Source organism: Tachypleus tridentatus, chromosome 9, assembly GCF_004210375.1.
Source record: "Tachypleus tridentatus isolate NWPU-2018 chromosome 9, ASM421037v1, whole genome shotgun sequence".
Classification (NCBI taxonomy): domain Eukaryota; kingdom Metazoa; phylum Arthropoda; class Merostomata; order Xiphosura; family Limulidae; genus Tachypleus; species Tachypleus tridentatus.
In genome coordinates this window covers 55,213,050-55,228,296 of record NC_134833.1, presented here as the reverse complement: position 1 = coordinate 55,228,296, position 15,247 = coordinate 55,213,050, and the positions used below count along the sequence as shown (strand labels likewise).

The 15,247-nt window shown below is 31.2% G+C and overlaps 1 protein-coding gene across 1 annotated transcript in view; it reads right to left on the bottom strand.

The window, feature by feature from the left end:
• Window positions 1-1,007: 1,007 nt before the first annotated feature.
• Window positions 1,008-15,247, bottom strand: part of LOC143225275 (synaptogenesis protein syg-2-like) — a 94,755-nt gene continuing 80,515 nt past the window's right edge. Inside the window, exons 4-9 of the mRNA XM_076454372.1 lie at window positions 14,657-14,860; window positions 13,666-13,959; window positions 11,986-12,276; window positions 11,266-11,553; window positions 9,564-9,862; window positions 1,008-1,121 (exon numbers count right to left, since the gene is read on the bottom strand). Of these exons, the coding sequence (XP_076310487.1) occupies window positions 9,600-9,862; window positions 11,266-11,553; window positions 11,986-12,276; window positions 13,666-13,959; window positions 14,657-14,860 (1,340 nt within the window). The 3' untranslated portion in view covers window positions 1,008-1,121; window positions 9,564-9,599. The remainder of the gene's footprint in view (window positions 1,122-9,563; window positions 9,863-11,265; window positions 11,554-11,985; window positions 12,277-13,665; window positions 13,960-14,656; window positions 14,861-15,247) is intronic.

The following is a 15,247-nucleotide window of genomic DNA, read 5'->3' as shown; positions in this document are numbered from 1 at the left end:
TAAACTATTGGTAAGAGAAAAATAGCTTTTTATTATATTTCAATAGAACGCGAATTTTTTTCTGTTTTATGTTACTATGCAGGAGAACAAATAGGACCTAAATGCATCATAAAACATTTGTTTCTTTCTCAAAAGCACTAACGTACTCTAAGCTTAAGAAGGTTCCTAGTATCGTAATTAGTAAGGATTTGCATTATAATAAAAATTAACTCTATTTTGTCGAATTTCACGCAAAAATGCATTTTATATAAAGATATATACAATATTAATACAATAATCAATACACATAAACAAGTACAATGATAGTAGTCGCTAAGATACATCCGGACACTGCATATTAATATGTTAATAAACACGTAGCTAAACATGTTTATACGAATCTAGCTACTTCAACAAATACAACTTTATAACAATACTAAACGTAGCTCTTGTTACTTCTTTATTCACTTGTTTGTTTGAAGTTAAGCCAAAGCTACGCAGTAGGCTATATATACTCCACCCACCACGGGTATGGAAACCCGGTTTCTGCAAGTCCACAGACAAATAGTAATGCCATTTTCGTAGATAGCCCTCATGTAGCTTTGCGCGAAATTCAAACAAACTGTAACATTATTCATCATAGGTCTCATCAGTGCAATAAATACAAGGTTATAATAATACTTAACGTAGGTATCGCTATCGTAGTAAATAAAAAGTTATATCAATATTGAACGTAGGTCTCGTTATTGTAATAAGTACAAAGTTGTAACTATATTATTTCCCTAATGAACACTCTTCATGTTTTTAGCAAGTAAACATTATAATAATTAAATTACATTTATAATAAAATATCATCAAATGATCTTCCCATAATTAATAATCATGTAAATATTGTAGCTACATATTCTTTATATATATATATATATATATATTATCTTAAATATAAAATGATATTCATCCATCGATGTATTCGATCTAACTCGGGTATTAATAAAGACAAAATCACATTATTTTACTGTAATACTTACCCTTTTTGTTGCTATACCTTCGGTATCCCAGGATTGCTACAGAAATCATTGCAGCCAAAACCAAAGTCAGGACAATTCCAATTAGAGCTCCAATTATTGGACTAATAACCATTCCTTCATCATGTGTTGCAGAAAAAGATAAAGAAAAAAATAAATATTTACCAACAGCGCACTTTTAATAAACTGTGAAATTCATGTAAAATAATATGAAGTAAAACTGTTTGTTTGTTTGTTTGTTTTAAATCTCGCGCAAAGTCACACGAGGGCTATCTGCCCCTAATTTAGCAGGGTAAGAATAGAGAGAAGGCAGCTAGTAATCACAACTCATCGCTAATTTTGGCCTACTCTTTTACCAACGAATAGTGGCACTGGCCGCCACTTATAATGCTTCCACAGGTGTGACAAGGATTCGAACCCTCGGATTACGATTCAAGGTACCTTAACCACCTGGCCATGCTGGGTCAAAAAGTAAAATACAGATGTAAAATTTAAAGTGGGGGCATACAAACCCTATTAAAAATACACCATCGTTAAATGTTCTTTTCTAACTGGCACTACTTCCAATACCAAGATATGACTTCCCTTTTTCGTTACATTTCGTAAGGAACTAACTTGATGAACTGAGTAAAAACGTTTCAACAGTATTTAATTTTCCATACAGTAAATGTTCTCTTCTTGATAATAATAATGTTTATTAATAATATCAGCCCTCAATAATTTAATTAATTATCTTTTGCGCGCATATAAAGCATATACGTTAAGGAATCTATACTAGCAAAGGCAAACAACAAAAGAGTCTTCAACTGTATGTGGATATTTCAAACAATTTAATAGGGAAAATTAAATACAATGTTTTTAACTGTAGATAATCAAAAACATGAAACACATTTTGCCTTTGAGCAGTAACCTTTGTTAGGATTTGAGAATACAAAATGAATAAAATGTTTAGCCCTTCATACTATTCTTATCCCAACACAAATACCATTTCTGGAGATTGAACTGCGGCCCGGCATGGCCAAGCGCGTTAAGACGTGCGGCTCGTAATCTGAGAGTCGCGGGTTCGCATCCCGGTCGCGCCAAGCATGCTCACCCTTTCAGTCGTAGGGGCGTTATAATGTGACGGTCAATCCCACTATACGTTGGTAAAAGAGTAGCCCAAGAGTTGGCGGTGGGTGGTGATGACTAACTGCCTTCCTTCTAGTTTTACACTGCTAAATTAGGGACGGCTAGCACAGATAGCCCTCGAGTAGCTTTGTGCGAAATTCAAAAACAAAACAAAGATTAAACTGCACATAAATTATTATAATAATAATGTGAAATACGCACTCTTCTCCTACATTAAGTGGTACAAATCTCACGACTTGAATTTCTTGGTTCTCAGTAACTTTAAAAAATTACAAAGTTCCCAACTAGAAAGCATAATCCCACCTTAAGAATCATTAAAACGTAAAGTTCTGACTTTGTTTTGGCTACAAAGCGTAACTAAGTAAAAACACCTCGAACACGTTGCTTTAGTGAAATGAATGTAGTGTACGAACTCTTTACTTAAAGTTATTTTTTTTAAAACATGTTTCTGTAGACATACTTTTTTGTGTCTTAGTTAAAACTCATAACGCATTACATAGTGTCTTAAATAGTCATGATAAAAAAATGTTTCCGAATTAAAGTCACTTGTTTTATCTTAATTCTGTTTTCGTATAAAAAGTCATGAATTGATTCTTATTTACTAAGATATTGTTCTGATAAAGAGTAGACTTATTGTAGTAATTATAAGGTTATAACGATAGGTCTCATTACTGCAAAAAATATAAGATTATTAAACGTAGACCTTGTTATTGCAGTAAAAATAATTTTAACAATATTTAGCGTAGGTCTCGCTACTGCAATAAATACTTGGCTATAAAAACATAAGATGTATGTCTCGTTACTGCAAGTTATAACAATATTGGGCGTAAGCTTCATTGCTCTTGCGTTTAACATTATTCAAGCGATATAACTTTCCACAGTGACGAACTATAGAGCAGGCCAAGTTGAAGTTAATCTGATCTGGAATATATGTGAATATTTCTATTATGTGATATTAAAATGGGTTGAGAGAAAGAATATTACTTTTCATAGTTAGTTTCTAAGTGCTTGCTAACCAACATGAGATACTGAATGAAGTCAGTTTTCTAAACAGCTTAAGTAATTACTTTTATTGAAAAAAAAATACAGCAAATCCTCTGATTGCCTTATTAAAAACTAACCATGTGATCTAGTTGAGTAATCTCTGATTAGTAGTTGAAGGCAGTAAGGAAAAGACAAAAACTATTAAAATGGCTAGTAATAGTTGTATCGACGTTTAAGTGACACGTGTAGTAAAGTACATGTCAATATATCTAGCCACCGATCTTACGACATCGCTACACGATTTCTATTGGGTTTATGGCACTTCAGTAAACATCTTCGCCATTCGTCCAATTCATTGGCAAGCAAGAGTTATGAAATTCTATTTAACGCACCCCACTGATAACCCTTTATTTTTGCGTGTGGTAGCTGAACACGTTATTTATAACAACATGAAATAGTCATAATACAGCTAATACAGCGATTCAGTCGAACATTCTTTTATGTGTGCCTTGCGAAACGAAATGATAAGTTTGCTAGTGCGCAATTTCCTGGAAACACAGTGAGAAAGGAAGACTCGTGTATGTCATCGTATGCGAGTTCAGCGAGTGTTTTATCAAAGAAGAAATAGGACAGCACATCAAACATCATATCTTGTTTTAACAACACAATTGCTATTGTAATTTATCCAATCTAGAAGCATGATGTTCATCAATGGTCAGCCTTTTTAGTGTATCTGTTGCACTTGATGAAGTTCGTAAACGTGAATGTTCGTATGCATCCTTTTAGATACATGTCATTCGCGTTGTGCAGAATAAACCTTTTTCATAGTAGGTTAGTAAATTTACGAAATTACAACGTTAAATTCCAGAGTTTAATTGTCCATGGAGGAGAGAATGCAGATATTCTATTATGTAACTTAGCGCTAAGACAAATAAAAGACATGTGTTTGTCGACAAGATCAAGAAATGTCCATTACTTAGAAAATTCCACAACTTCTTTCACGCTTAGTCGTTCTTTGCTTCTTTAAGAGACGTGAAGCTACTTATACCTTCCCCTACTTGCGTTATTCGATAACTCTCAGTATGATAAATAAGTCGAAAATGCTTGAATTCCACCTACCTAGAAACGCTAGGTGCTTTTTTTTTAAGAGGTTACATTTCGACATTATTCGGTTAGAAAACCAAGTATTTGAGATAACAAACGTGGCGAGATGGAATGAATATCAGTTTTTCTTTTTTTTTTGGATCAACAGAAACTTTTACACGAAGAATAATAAATACTTGCATTAAGCGTGTTATATTTTTAAACTAATACAATTATTGGAAACAATTGTAGTTTTCACAAGTTCTATGCAATGTATAAACAAGTCTAATTCTTCAGGTGTCTTGTAAAACTGAGTAGAATGTAATTATTTTTGATGAAGTAGACAACTGTGATCAAATATATATTTATGATATATTTTATATTTGATTAGTTATGATTCATAACTTCGAACTGTTTTATTTATTTTTCAAATTTCATACATTCTGAGTAAGATATTGGGTTTTACTGTTTTACTTTTATATAGTACAACATAGAATGAGAATAGATAAAATATATTATACCAGTTAATTACATCTCACAGATGGCAAATACTGGTAGAGTTTATAAAGAGAAACACAGTGAAATATTAGTTTAAATAAAAAATAAAAGATGCATTTTTGTATTACTTCTGAGATTAATATTTTGTAAAACTTTCAAAAGCACTAATAACGTGAACAAGTGAAACAAGATAACATCTGGTGTCAAGACTAGATACTGATTTCAGTGAGAGAATTTCAGATTAAATTTTTACTTTATAGACAGGGGATTTGTTTTGAATTGCATATAGGGAAGTTTCATTACCTTACATATTGAGTGTGTTTTTCTACCATGGTTATCAAATTTAATATTCTCGTACATACGAAGGATAAAACTAGCGAATTAAACTTTACAAACGTTAATTCGTCACATCGAGAATTTAACGGTGATTCTAAAATTTATTTCAATTTCTTATTTAATTGCTTTTGAAGAAGATTAAATTTTCTTATGCAATACACACTCTAAATAAATAAATAAAGTAATCTCGATAGTAAAAAAGTAGGTAGAAAATAATACGTTTGCAATAAATCCGTATAACTAGCCATAAAATGAGATAATTTTAAATAAAAGCATATATTATTAAGGATATCTTTCACAGTTACCGAAATAAATGCATGTGGAAGCAAAATATTGTATTGGGTGTCGTGTAATTTTCCAAACCAAATGTACGCTTAAACTCAACCAATATATATATATATGCTTGGAAGACAATTCCTTGACCATTTAAGTCTTTGTTAAGATAGGAGTATTGAAAGATTTTTCGTTGACAAAGACACATGAGCTATCAGCTACAACTTGAAATAAAAAACTTCGTTGTATAAATTCTTCGGTTCTTCTTAGGAAAGTTAGAGTATTTTTGTCTTACGTGATTCAAAATTATAGCTTGTTATATTTGAAGTGAGAATCGTTTTGTGTGTGTGTGTGTGTGGAGACTTTTCCACAATGGTTAACAAATAAAATCAATAACAATAGCCTAATAAAATTTATTTTTTCCAAAATCCTGACTCTCTTGTTTAAAGCATAATCAAAGTAAATCAGTCTTACGTGAAAAAAAAAATTATAGGAATCTTTTGTCCGGAACGCTAACTAAATAGTATCCGGCAAGATATATATATGAGTCACGATGAATTAAAAAAACTATCCGAATTACAATTTATTTTTTATAATTACAAACGTAATTATTTTGAATTCAGAATAGTGACAAATAAATAATAATAGTAATGTTTACCCAATACCTCTTCACATTTAAATATTTTAAAATAATTACACTGTTTATCTCTAGCAAACACTGTCTTTTTTTATTTGGGAATGTAGATATTTCTAATGTATAAAAGCAAGACATTTTCCTTATGCTTTCAGGAAGCTTCATTTACTAAACATCAAGGATATAATAGTATATTCACAAGATTATCAATCATTTCTACTAGAGGTGCTGAGAGACGCACCGCTGCACTTGAACTCGATGTAATTTTTTTCAAATAATTTCTAATATAAACAAATATTTGTGAATATGTGCATGACATGGTAGAAAGGCTCAAACATAAGCTACTTTGTTCTTGAAGCAAGAGAAGCATTAATAGAAAATATTAAATAAGTTGAGTGTTAGACGTAGCTCATAATTCCGCTTAATGATACATGCTTTAATGTACAGATAATAAACAAGTTATACATTATTAATCAAAAGTACAAGGTCTAGAACGCTTTAGTAACTAAAAGTTAGTTTAAAATTATAAGAGCGAACAAATGTAGTAGATACAAATGGGAAAATAAACAGATACATATTTTATACTTTCTATACATAAATCTGTCCACTGGACGAAGGAATCCATAGACGTCATCATTTTGTATTCATGTTTCAGAGACGTATTTGGATAATATTTCGAGCACGTGTATTTATTTCTGAAAACTCTATCACTTCAAAAAACTACTTTATTTAATGCATAAGTAATTCATACTATAAAATAAAGAGAAATACTTGTATAGTTAAATCACAATATACGCAACTCTACAGTAATAGTCGTACTTACAATATGTACAATTATTTCTGTATTCTAACTGTGCTCGTCAGATTATTGAAGCTCGGTTACTTTCTCTTACTCGCAATAGACATTAACACTTGCTTTCTATTACAAGATTTGAGTGCTGTATGAATTGCACATGTTAAGAAGGTAAGATGATTTTTTTTAATAATATGTAAACTTTCATAACTTTGTAGCATGTCCAGCATGATACGTTGAGAGACAGTTATAACTTCTTTCTTATCTTGACTATCGAAAGGTTTCTTATTTACTTATAAAAGAACCTCATAAGCGCATAAATAATGATCGTGTGCTGAAAATCAAGTGTTAAGAGAGAAATAAAATATTAAAATAACGTATAAACAAAGAACTGTAAATTCATAACAGAGGAATAAAAACTAACGTTAAACATATTTTATGCGTGTCATTTTAATTATGGCGAACAAAGCATCTATTACTTTACTGTTCCAGTTTAAGGTCACCAGTAAATTTACACACTTAAACCGGGGTATAATCCGGGGTTAGACTCCCCAGGGTGGAAAGAGCGGAAATAGGCCATTCATTACATTAATATCGTGTTAACAAAACACACGCACGTGGATCCAAGGGATACATAATTTTGTAATGTAATGCAAGTCTGTGATATTTAGATCATCTGACATTATGGTCAGTAAAATTTGAAGTGTTATAGACTTTACTCTCCAACATCAAGCTAACTTTTACGTATTGGTTAGTACAATTGGTTTACTTACAAAGGCTACTATATTCTATGCAGTTGAAAGTTATTAATGAATTTTTTTTTTTTAATCAGAAACTGTCTCTTGAAGGTATGGAAGTATTTTATACTTGATATATAAAGACACACAAACGACAGCAACAAAGAAAACTAGAAGAGTAAGACGACTAATATTCTTTCTTAAATAGAAAGGTACTGAAGCGTATATATTTATGTTAAAGTAACAATGGTAATAATTTTCACACATAATACGTACATAACGTAATGGAATGGGCCTACAAATAAATAAATTAAAGTTAAAACTCAAGAATCCCAACGAGGTTCTGTAACAGGAGTAGAGTAGAGCTTGTTTGTTTTTTTTAATTTTGCGCAAAGCTACACAGGACTCTCTGCACTAGTTGTTCCTAATTTAGCAGTGTAAGACTAGAAGGAAGGCAGTTAGTCATCACCACCCACTGCCAACTCTTGAGCTACACTTTTACTAACGAATAGTTGGATTGATCTTCATATAAAATGCCCACATGGCTGAAAGAGCGAGCATGTTTGGTGCGACAGGGATTCCAACCCGCGACCCTCGGATTACGAATAGATCACCCTAATCACTCGTTAGGAAAATAATAATAACATTGTTTCGTTTTACATGTGCCTATAGGTGTTGTTCTTTTAGATATAATAATATTTTTTGTATGTTTAACAATCATACCGATGCAAAGAAACTTTAGGTGACTTCAGCGTTTTAAGTATTCCCTGCAATTATTTACATTTCCATAATTAACCATAAAACATAAACCTTCTTTAAATTAATCTTTAAGAACTTAATAATAGTATTAAACAACATATTTTTACCACCAGCTATGTTTCGGAAATAGGTTTTTTCATTATAATATTTTATTTTAATATAAATATTCATTGTATTTTTTCTGTATAATATATAAACTGTTGTTGCTGCAAGAATAAACTTGGAAACATTATAATTAATTAATTTTCTTACTATAATAAAATATATTAATTGCTGTTTACTTAATAAAGCGGTAGAATTCTAATTTTAAAATAACATATTTAAATCAATTATCCATATTTTTTTGTTTTTTTACTTCATAGAGTTGATGTGAATGTAATTATTAGTTGACAAAATAAGAGAAAACTGGTACCCTAGGGCAAACTAAAGTTAATTCTAAGATAGGTGTTTAACTTGGAATAAATTATCAAATTTAGATAAAAACAACAAGAAGTATTTTTAAAATATCTGTTTGAAAATTAGAAAGTATGATATATCTTATCTGCCTCACATCTGCCTTATAACCAACTGTAACCATCAAATCTTGAAAAGAGATTGTGATATTCTTTAAAATTAAGATTATAGACCTACATTTTACTACAACCTTTAATGTCACAAGTTTAATTTTGTTGCGAGAGTAATTATACAATGTTAATTATCATCCTTATTATTTCTATCTTCAATAGTTTCCCCGACATTAATTAATCATTTCTCAAAGTTTCTCTGCTACTATTGAAAACGAGAAGCTGAATACTGCACCTTAGGCTTAACTTCCACGAATAAACTAAGTAAAGTTTTAACAAACAAATGTCTACTTAATCATACAAAATCCCCAAACTCGCAAATGAGGAATGCTTTAATTTCGTCGTACCAATTTCTGCATAATGTATTTGTTTCGGAAGATGTTTATTACAGAGTTCAGGGAGTTTTTGAATACAATAAAGAACAAGAGAGCTTAAGGAATTACTTTAGCGTAGTTTTTTGTTTTTTTTAATAATAGGTAGCCTCGAGATTTTTTACAACTCTTTGGCAAGCTTGGAAAAAAACATATCATAAAATTAAATATCTTTAAAAGGTGAAGTTCACTTCTTTGAATACAAATACTACTCAACAAATTTAAGTCAAAAACATTTAACTAAACTAAACATTAGTTTATCAACCTCGTAAAGTTAAGATTATAGATATTTGAAAGTATATTCTGACTAAAATAAAAGGCAAAGATGTAGAGATTATTTCAAATGTTCTTACTTATTCATTTAAGAAATGTTTATTCAATAGAAAAATGGAACACGTACCTGTTCTTTTCTCAAGATATGGTAATGTGCTAACCGTTAATGTAATAGCTTTGCTCTTTCCTTTAAAATTCGATGCGTATAAAGCGAGGATAAAGATGTTCCTAAAGGTAGATCACTCACTACAAACACTGGGCTGTCATCTTTGGTAATATTTCTTTGTAGACGTTCCGTGGCTGTATTGAATACCTCTAAGTGGAAAGCTTGCTTTAATCCACCGTCATGTCCAGGTTCACATTTTATCTTTATGTAAGTTGTCGATTTATTCGTAATTTCACAGTTTCTTAGACTTTCAGGGGTGCCTAAACGAATGTCAGGGAAGCAAAGAGCTTTACCATCAAACCTTTTAGAAATCGACTGGGTATCCTCATAAACTTTTGTAAAGATCTGATGCATTATAAAAAAATATATATTTAACTAAGATAGTATTCCAATCTTCCGACATTAAATATTTAAAAAAAATAATCTTTTGGCAGTTATTGTATTAAACCTTAAGTTTAAAAAAGGCGGTTCATTAGCATTTATCTTTTAGCAGCAAATATTATATTAATATCTTCTTTCATTTATTCCTCCATTTTACAAAGTTCCCTTTCAAGACAACTTACTGTATGCATATACACTTTTTAACATTTAATAACTCCTATTTCCGGTGGTTCAGAAGTAAATTTGTTTCTTTAAGTCGCTAGAAATCGAGTTTCGATGCTCGTTGAATAGTTTTGTGGTTCGTAAGAAACAAACAATCAGAAAATCAATAAAATATGTGATACATAGATTAATTACATGCGAATGATATAAAATCGGAGTGGAGACTTGCGCCTTCATTCTAGTCACTCTTAAAGTTGTGAAAAGAAAACAGATCGTCTGTCACATTTTTAATTAATGTAAAATTTACTTTAACAGACAACCCAATTGTTTATTCTGTTAAATAATTTTCAGAGTGTAAGATTATTCAATAATGACACGCTTAGACAAGGTTTTGTTCTTTTTAATACAAAAGTATTCCATTAATCAGATAGAACATTCTGCAATTAAACGCTACTTGTAGCAGTAGTTCGAAAAACAAAACTTTAAGTTAATATCCACATCCCACAGTATGAGTTTAACTTTCATACATTTTATGTGTTGGATCATAATATTGGATCTCATTAATTATAGTTTAAAGTTGTAGTTAAACACAAGATTACATAATACGTTGTCTACGCTCTGCTCAACCACGAGTATCGAAATCCGGTTTTTAGTATTGTAAGTGCGAAGAGGAACCGATATACCAGTGGGATGGGGGAGTTTCTTTTAATGACTGAGAAAAGGATACTTTAATTATATAGATTAGAGGAGAAGCACCCAGTTAATTATATTTTCTGCCAACTCTTGGACTACTTAAACAGTTACATTTCTCTATCAGCGTTATCATGCATCCACGACCCAAAAAATGTGGTTTTGGTGCAACGCTAGACGAACCATGGAGTCTCGTATTCACAACCCGGCATGCTAACCACAAGTGTAACATAAATTACAACTTTTTTTTCAGTAATATCATACGCATTAAAATAATCCTACATAAACAAATGCACTCAGTAACACAGCGGAATATCTGCGGATTTTCAAAGCTAGAAACAGAGTTTCGATACACCTGTTGGCCAGAGCACAAATAGCCCATTAAAATATATTTTAAAGTTTTACATAATATAAGTTCAGTTCAGTATACCTGCAGGAGTAAGAGTGAAGATACACGGTTCTTTCTGAACTCCCAGTTCGTTACTAGCCCAGCAGTACAACACACTATAACTGAATGGAGCATTAGGATTGTAGCTTATTTCTGAATATGTTCCGTTAGACGTAAATGAGGTTATCTCGATCATCTCCGAAGAGTTGTTGAAAGCCCACTTAAACGAAACATTCGATGGGGTAGCTTCAATATTGCACTTCACTATCACGGATTCGTTTGGAACCACGCTGTAGGTTACCTTCTGGCCCATTTTACAAACAGGAACATCTGTTCGATAAATATGTGTGTATAACGAAATCAGAAAATTACCAATAATGAAATATAAAATTATCTTCATAATGACTTAAGTTTTAATCAGCGTTAGGGTGCAAATTAGCTATTTAAATAGTATAGTGTTTCACTAAGAATATATTTTATAATCTTAGGTTAAGTATTTTATTAACATGACGCCGTCGATTGCATCTACGTTAATTTAATTATTATATATTATAGTCACTTTTGTTCGTTAGAGTTAACTCTAATGTTGAGACTTGAAAGTAGGGAAGGTATTCGAAACCAGTATCTCAGAATGAATTGATTTACTTCTTTTTGGCTTTTCCGAATACAATTTACACCATTATAAGTTAATTTTTATCTTTTATATTTCAACGCAATAGTTTCTTCTAAAGTACCCAATACAAAATATTAAATTCAACTTACGGTATATTTTCAAACTAACACGGTTGCTTAATCCCTGTCCTTCAATGTTTGTTGCAAAACATCGGTAGCTGCCAGACTTATCCCTGGATACTTCCCGTAAAGCTAAGGACTGGTTAGTGATTATGATCCCCATTTCAGGATTGCTGAGAAGAGGTTTTCCATTAAACTCCCATCCAGTTACGGAAACAGCGGGGTTGGCATTAACATCACACTCGAAATATACATCATCACCTTCTCTGATATAGTCTCTGTGCACGTTTTTCCCGAGTATAAGCGTAAGTTTTGGCAAATCTGTGAAGAATATTACTAACGCTGAACAAAGAGGATATACGAATGAAAATTGTTTCTCAAAACAGTCAAAACGCGGTTGACATTAACTTCAACAAAACGGACTTACCTACTGTTATGGTAATTTAGTTTATTTTTATTTCTAAAACATGCTGAATTTAATTTTATATTAAACTTTTAAATTAAAAATATATTCTTAATAGAAAGCTATTAATGTTAATTATTAAATTAATGTTAGTTTATCTAAGAAACTACAATGAAATAGATTTAAGATTGTATCAGATAAGTTAATTTAATGTTACTTAAAACGAGTTTTTATGCTAATTCCAAGCGTTGGTATTAAAAGGATAGAGAGTAAAACGAATTTGCTATGCATGTAACTTACATTATTAAATCTCTACTGCGAAAGTCCCTCTTATTCCCTAAATTTGTAAAAGACTATATATGTTTTATGAAAGCGCTAACATATCTTGAAATATTATTGCCAACTGAAATTTCGAGAACCTCGTCTTAACATTTAAAAATTGACGTACCAAGAGACAGTATATGTTGTTGGTTTGCTACAGTTAGTGTACAATAAACATTGAAAACTATAACTCTGACAAATACTTGTAAATCGAAAAACTAGAGTTATTTGACAAGGGAAATTTATAGATTTCGACATTACAAACTATTTAATTTCAAATAATTAACTTCGGGCGTTAGATATTTTCCTCAGTGAAAAATTTAGATGTGTTCAGTGAAGCAATTAGCTGGCCAATAAGTGAACTGTACCAATATCAACTCGAAAGTAATTCACTCATCGTGAGCCATTAATAAAATATTCAGTTCCAGACCAAATCAAAGACTCAGTATTATTTGTAAGTTTGTAAAACGCTTGTATGTAAATCATTATTTGTATTAACTACTTGTAATCACCGTTATTATAAATTGTATTGTCGTTTATATATTAAAATATATTTATGTTAAGAAAGAAAACTGTATGTATCAATCTTATTTGCAAATATCATAAACTTGATACATTTCGACATTTAATTAATTCTAAATCCAAATCGTAACATGTAACATAATAAACTGGAAGCTCGTCCGAAATAAATTACAATATGTAATAAAACGTACAGAAATTGAAATGAAAAGGAATACTACATAGATATAAAGTATTATATATATGAGCTAGTAAAAAATAAATATAAGTTTATGTTATGTGAATTTTACAACGTGTTATACAATATTGAACTTTTTCGGGAAACCCTGGATGTTTATACGTTCAACAAATAAGTTGTGTAAACTATTTTTATTCCGAGAATAACGTGCAACGTCAGAAACTGAAAATAAACGTATTTTCAATATTCCAAACTGGGACCTTACACTTGAAGATCTTGATTAACTTACAGGCAACATCAAGATTCCACACATCCTCCAAGGTACTGTTTATCACATCAGGATTATCTGCCCGACACGTCAAAATTTTCCCGTGGTCATGAATTTCTGACTTAAAAGATAGTTTGCTGATAGTGACATTTTCGGGTGTTGTAACAGCTGACGCTGAAAATAATTTTTTCCCGTCTTTCCACCATGTCATTCTAGCAGGAGGTCTTGAACCTCTGGATTGGCATTCCAAATCAACCCTACGACCTGCCGACAAGGGTCTTTGTAGCGTTGTGATACAGACGTGCAGAGGTTTCACTTCAAAAACACATAAAAGGTATATATATTGGCAATGCAAGATAAATAAGTTCGGCATATTGCGTAGCATACACTGTTATTCAATATGGAGTTAAAGGAAGGCTTGTCAAACGTAAAAAAATATCTAATACATTCTTTAAGATATTTTGTTGAGCAAATACATCGTTCTTATTACAAATATATATACGGAATCATGAATAGATAGTTCTGTTGAAGAAGCAGATACGTATACTTTTCTATCGTAAAACACGTACACGTCACGATAAAAAAAGAGTGATGAAGTCCAATGAATGTTGTTTGAAGTATTCGAAGAAAGGGTAAAATATTTCCAGTTTTATGAATTACAATATTAGTTCGTGATTACTTTTTGTCCTTAGCTTATATTGTAAATACATCGTTTAATTTGATAATCACGAAGTCTGTTGTAGTTATATTACACTTTTTCTGAAGTTAATATTAATATTACTCAAAATGAGAATAATTAGAAGAATTAAGAAATAAAAACATGGTATGCAAGGGAGCAGACAACAAAAATAAAATTTATGAAAACATTGAAATTGCCAATAAAATACTTTGACATTCAAATATATATTCGTTTCGCTACACTAAAATGTCTTGAAATATCTAACATCTCTACGTCCTATAAATAAAGACTTGATAAAATTGAATATTGTAAATATTGGAAAATGTTTCTTACGGTTTATATCTAGTGTAATGGAGCTAGAAACAGGTGTCGAGAAGTTTGTATTAGAAGCTTTGCAGGTTAATGTATGCCACAAATGATCTCTCTTTAACTCTTCAATAACAAATTCGTTTCTGGTTATTCCTAGCGGTGTAATAACATAGTCATCATCCAGCAAAGCCGAATCTTCCCACCAGTCTACAATGGGCGGAGGGTCACCTGAACAAATATTAAATGGACGAATAGTTTGTTTCTATCACAGACTATACTAGTTGATAATTGATAGATCTTCTATAATCATAGGCTTCCTATCAAACGTTTAACTACTAAATAAATCAATACACTTAGGAATTATTTCTGATTTAAGGCACAACATAAAATTATATTTCAGAGATTTATTCCTGTTTCAATAAATAACGTTTGTGTTTTTTTCGTTTGTTTTTGAATTTCGCGCAATGCTACTCGAGGGCTATCTGTGCTAGCCGTCCCTAATTTAGTAGTGTAAGACTAGAGGAAAGGCAGCTAGTCATCACCACCCACCATGGCCCTTGAGCTAATCTTTTACCAACGAATAGTGGGAGTAACCGTGACATTATAACGCCCCCA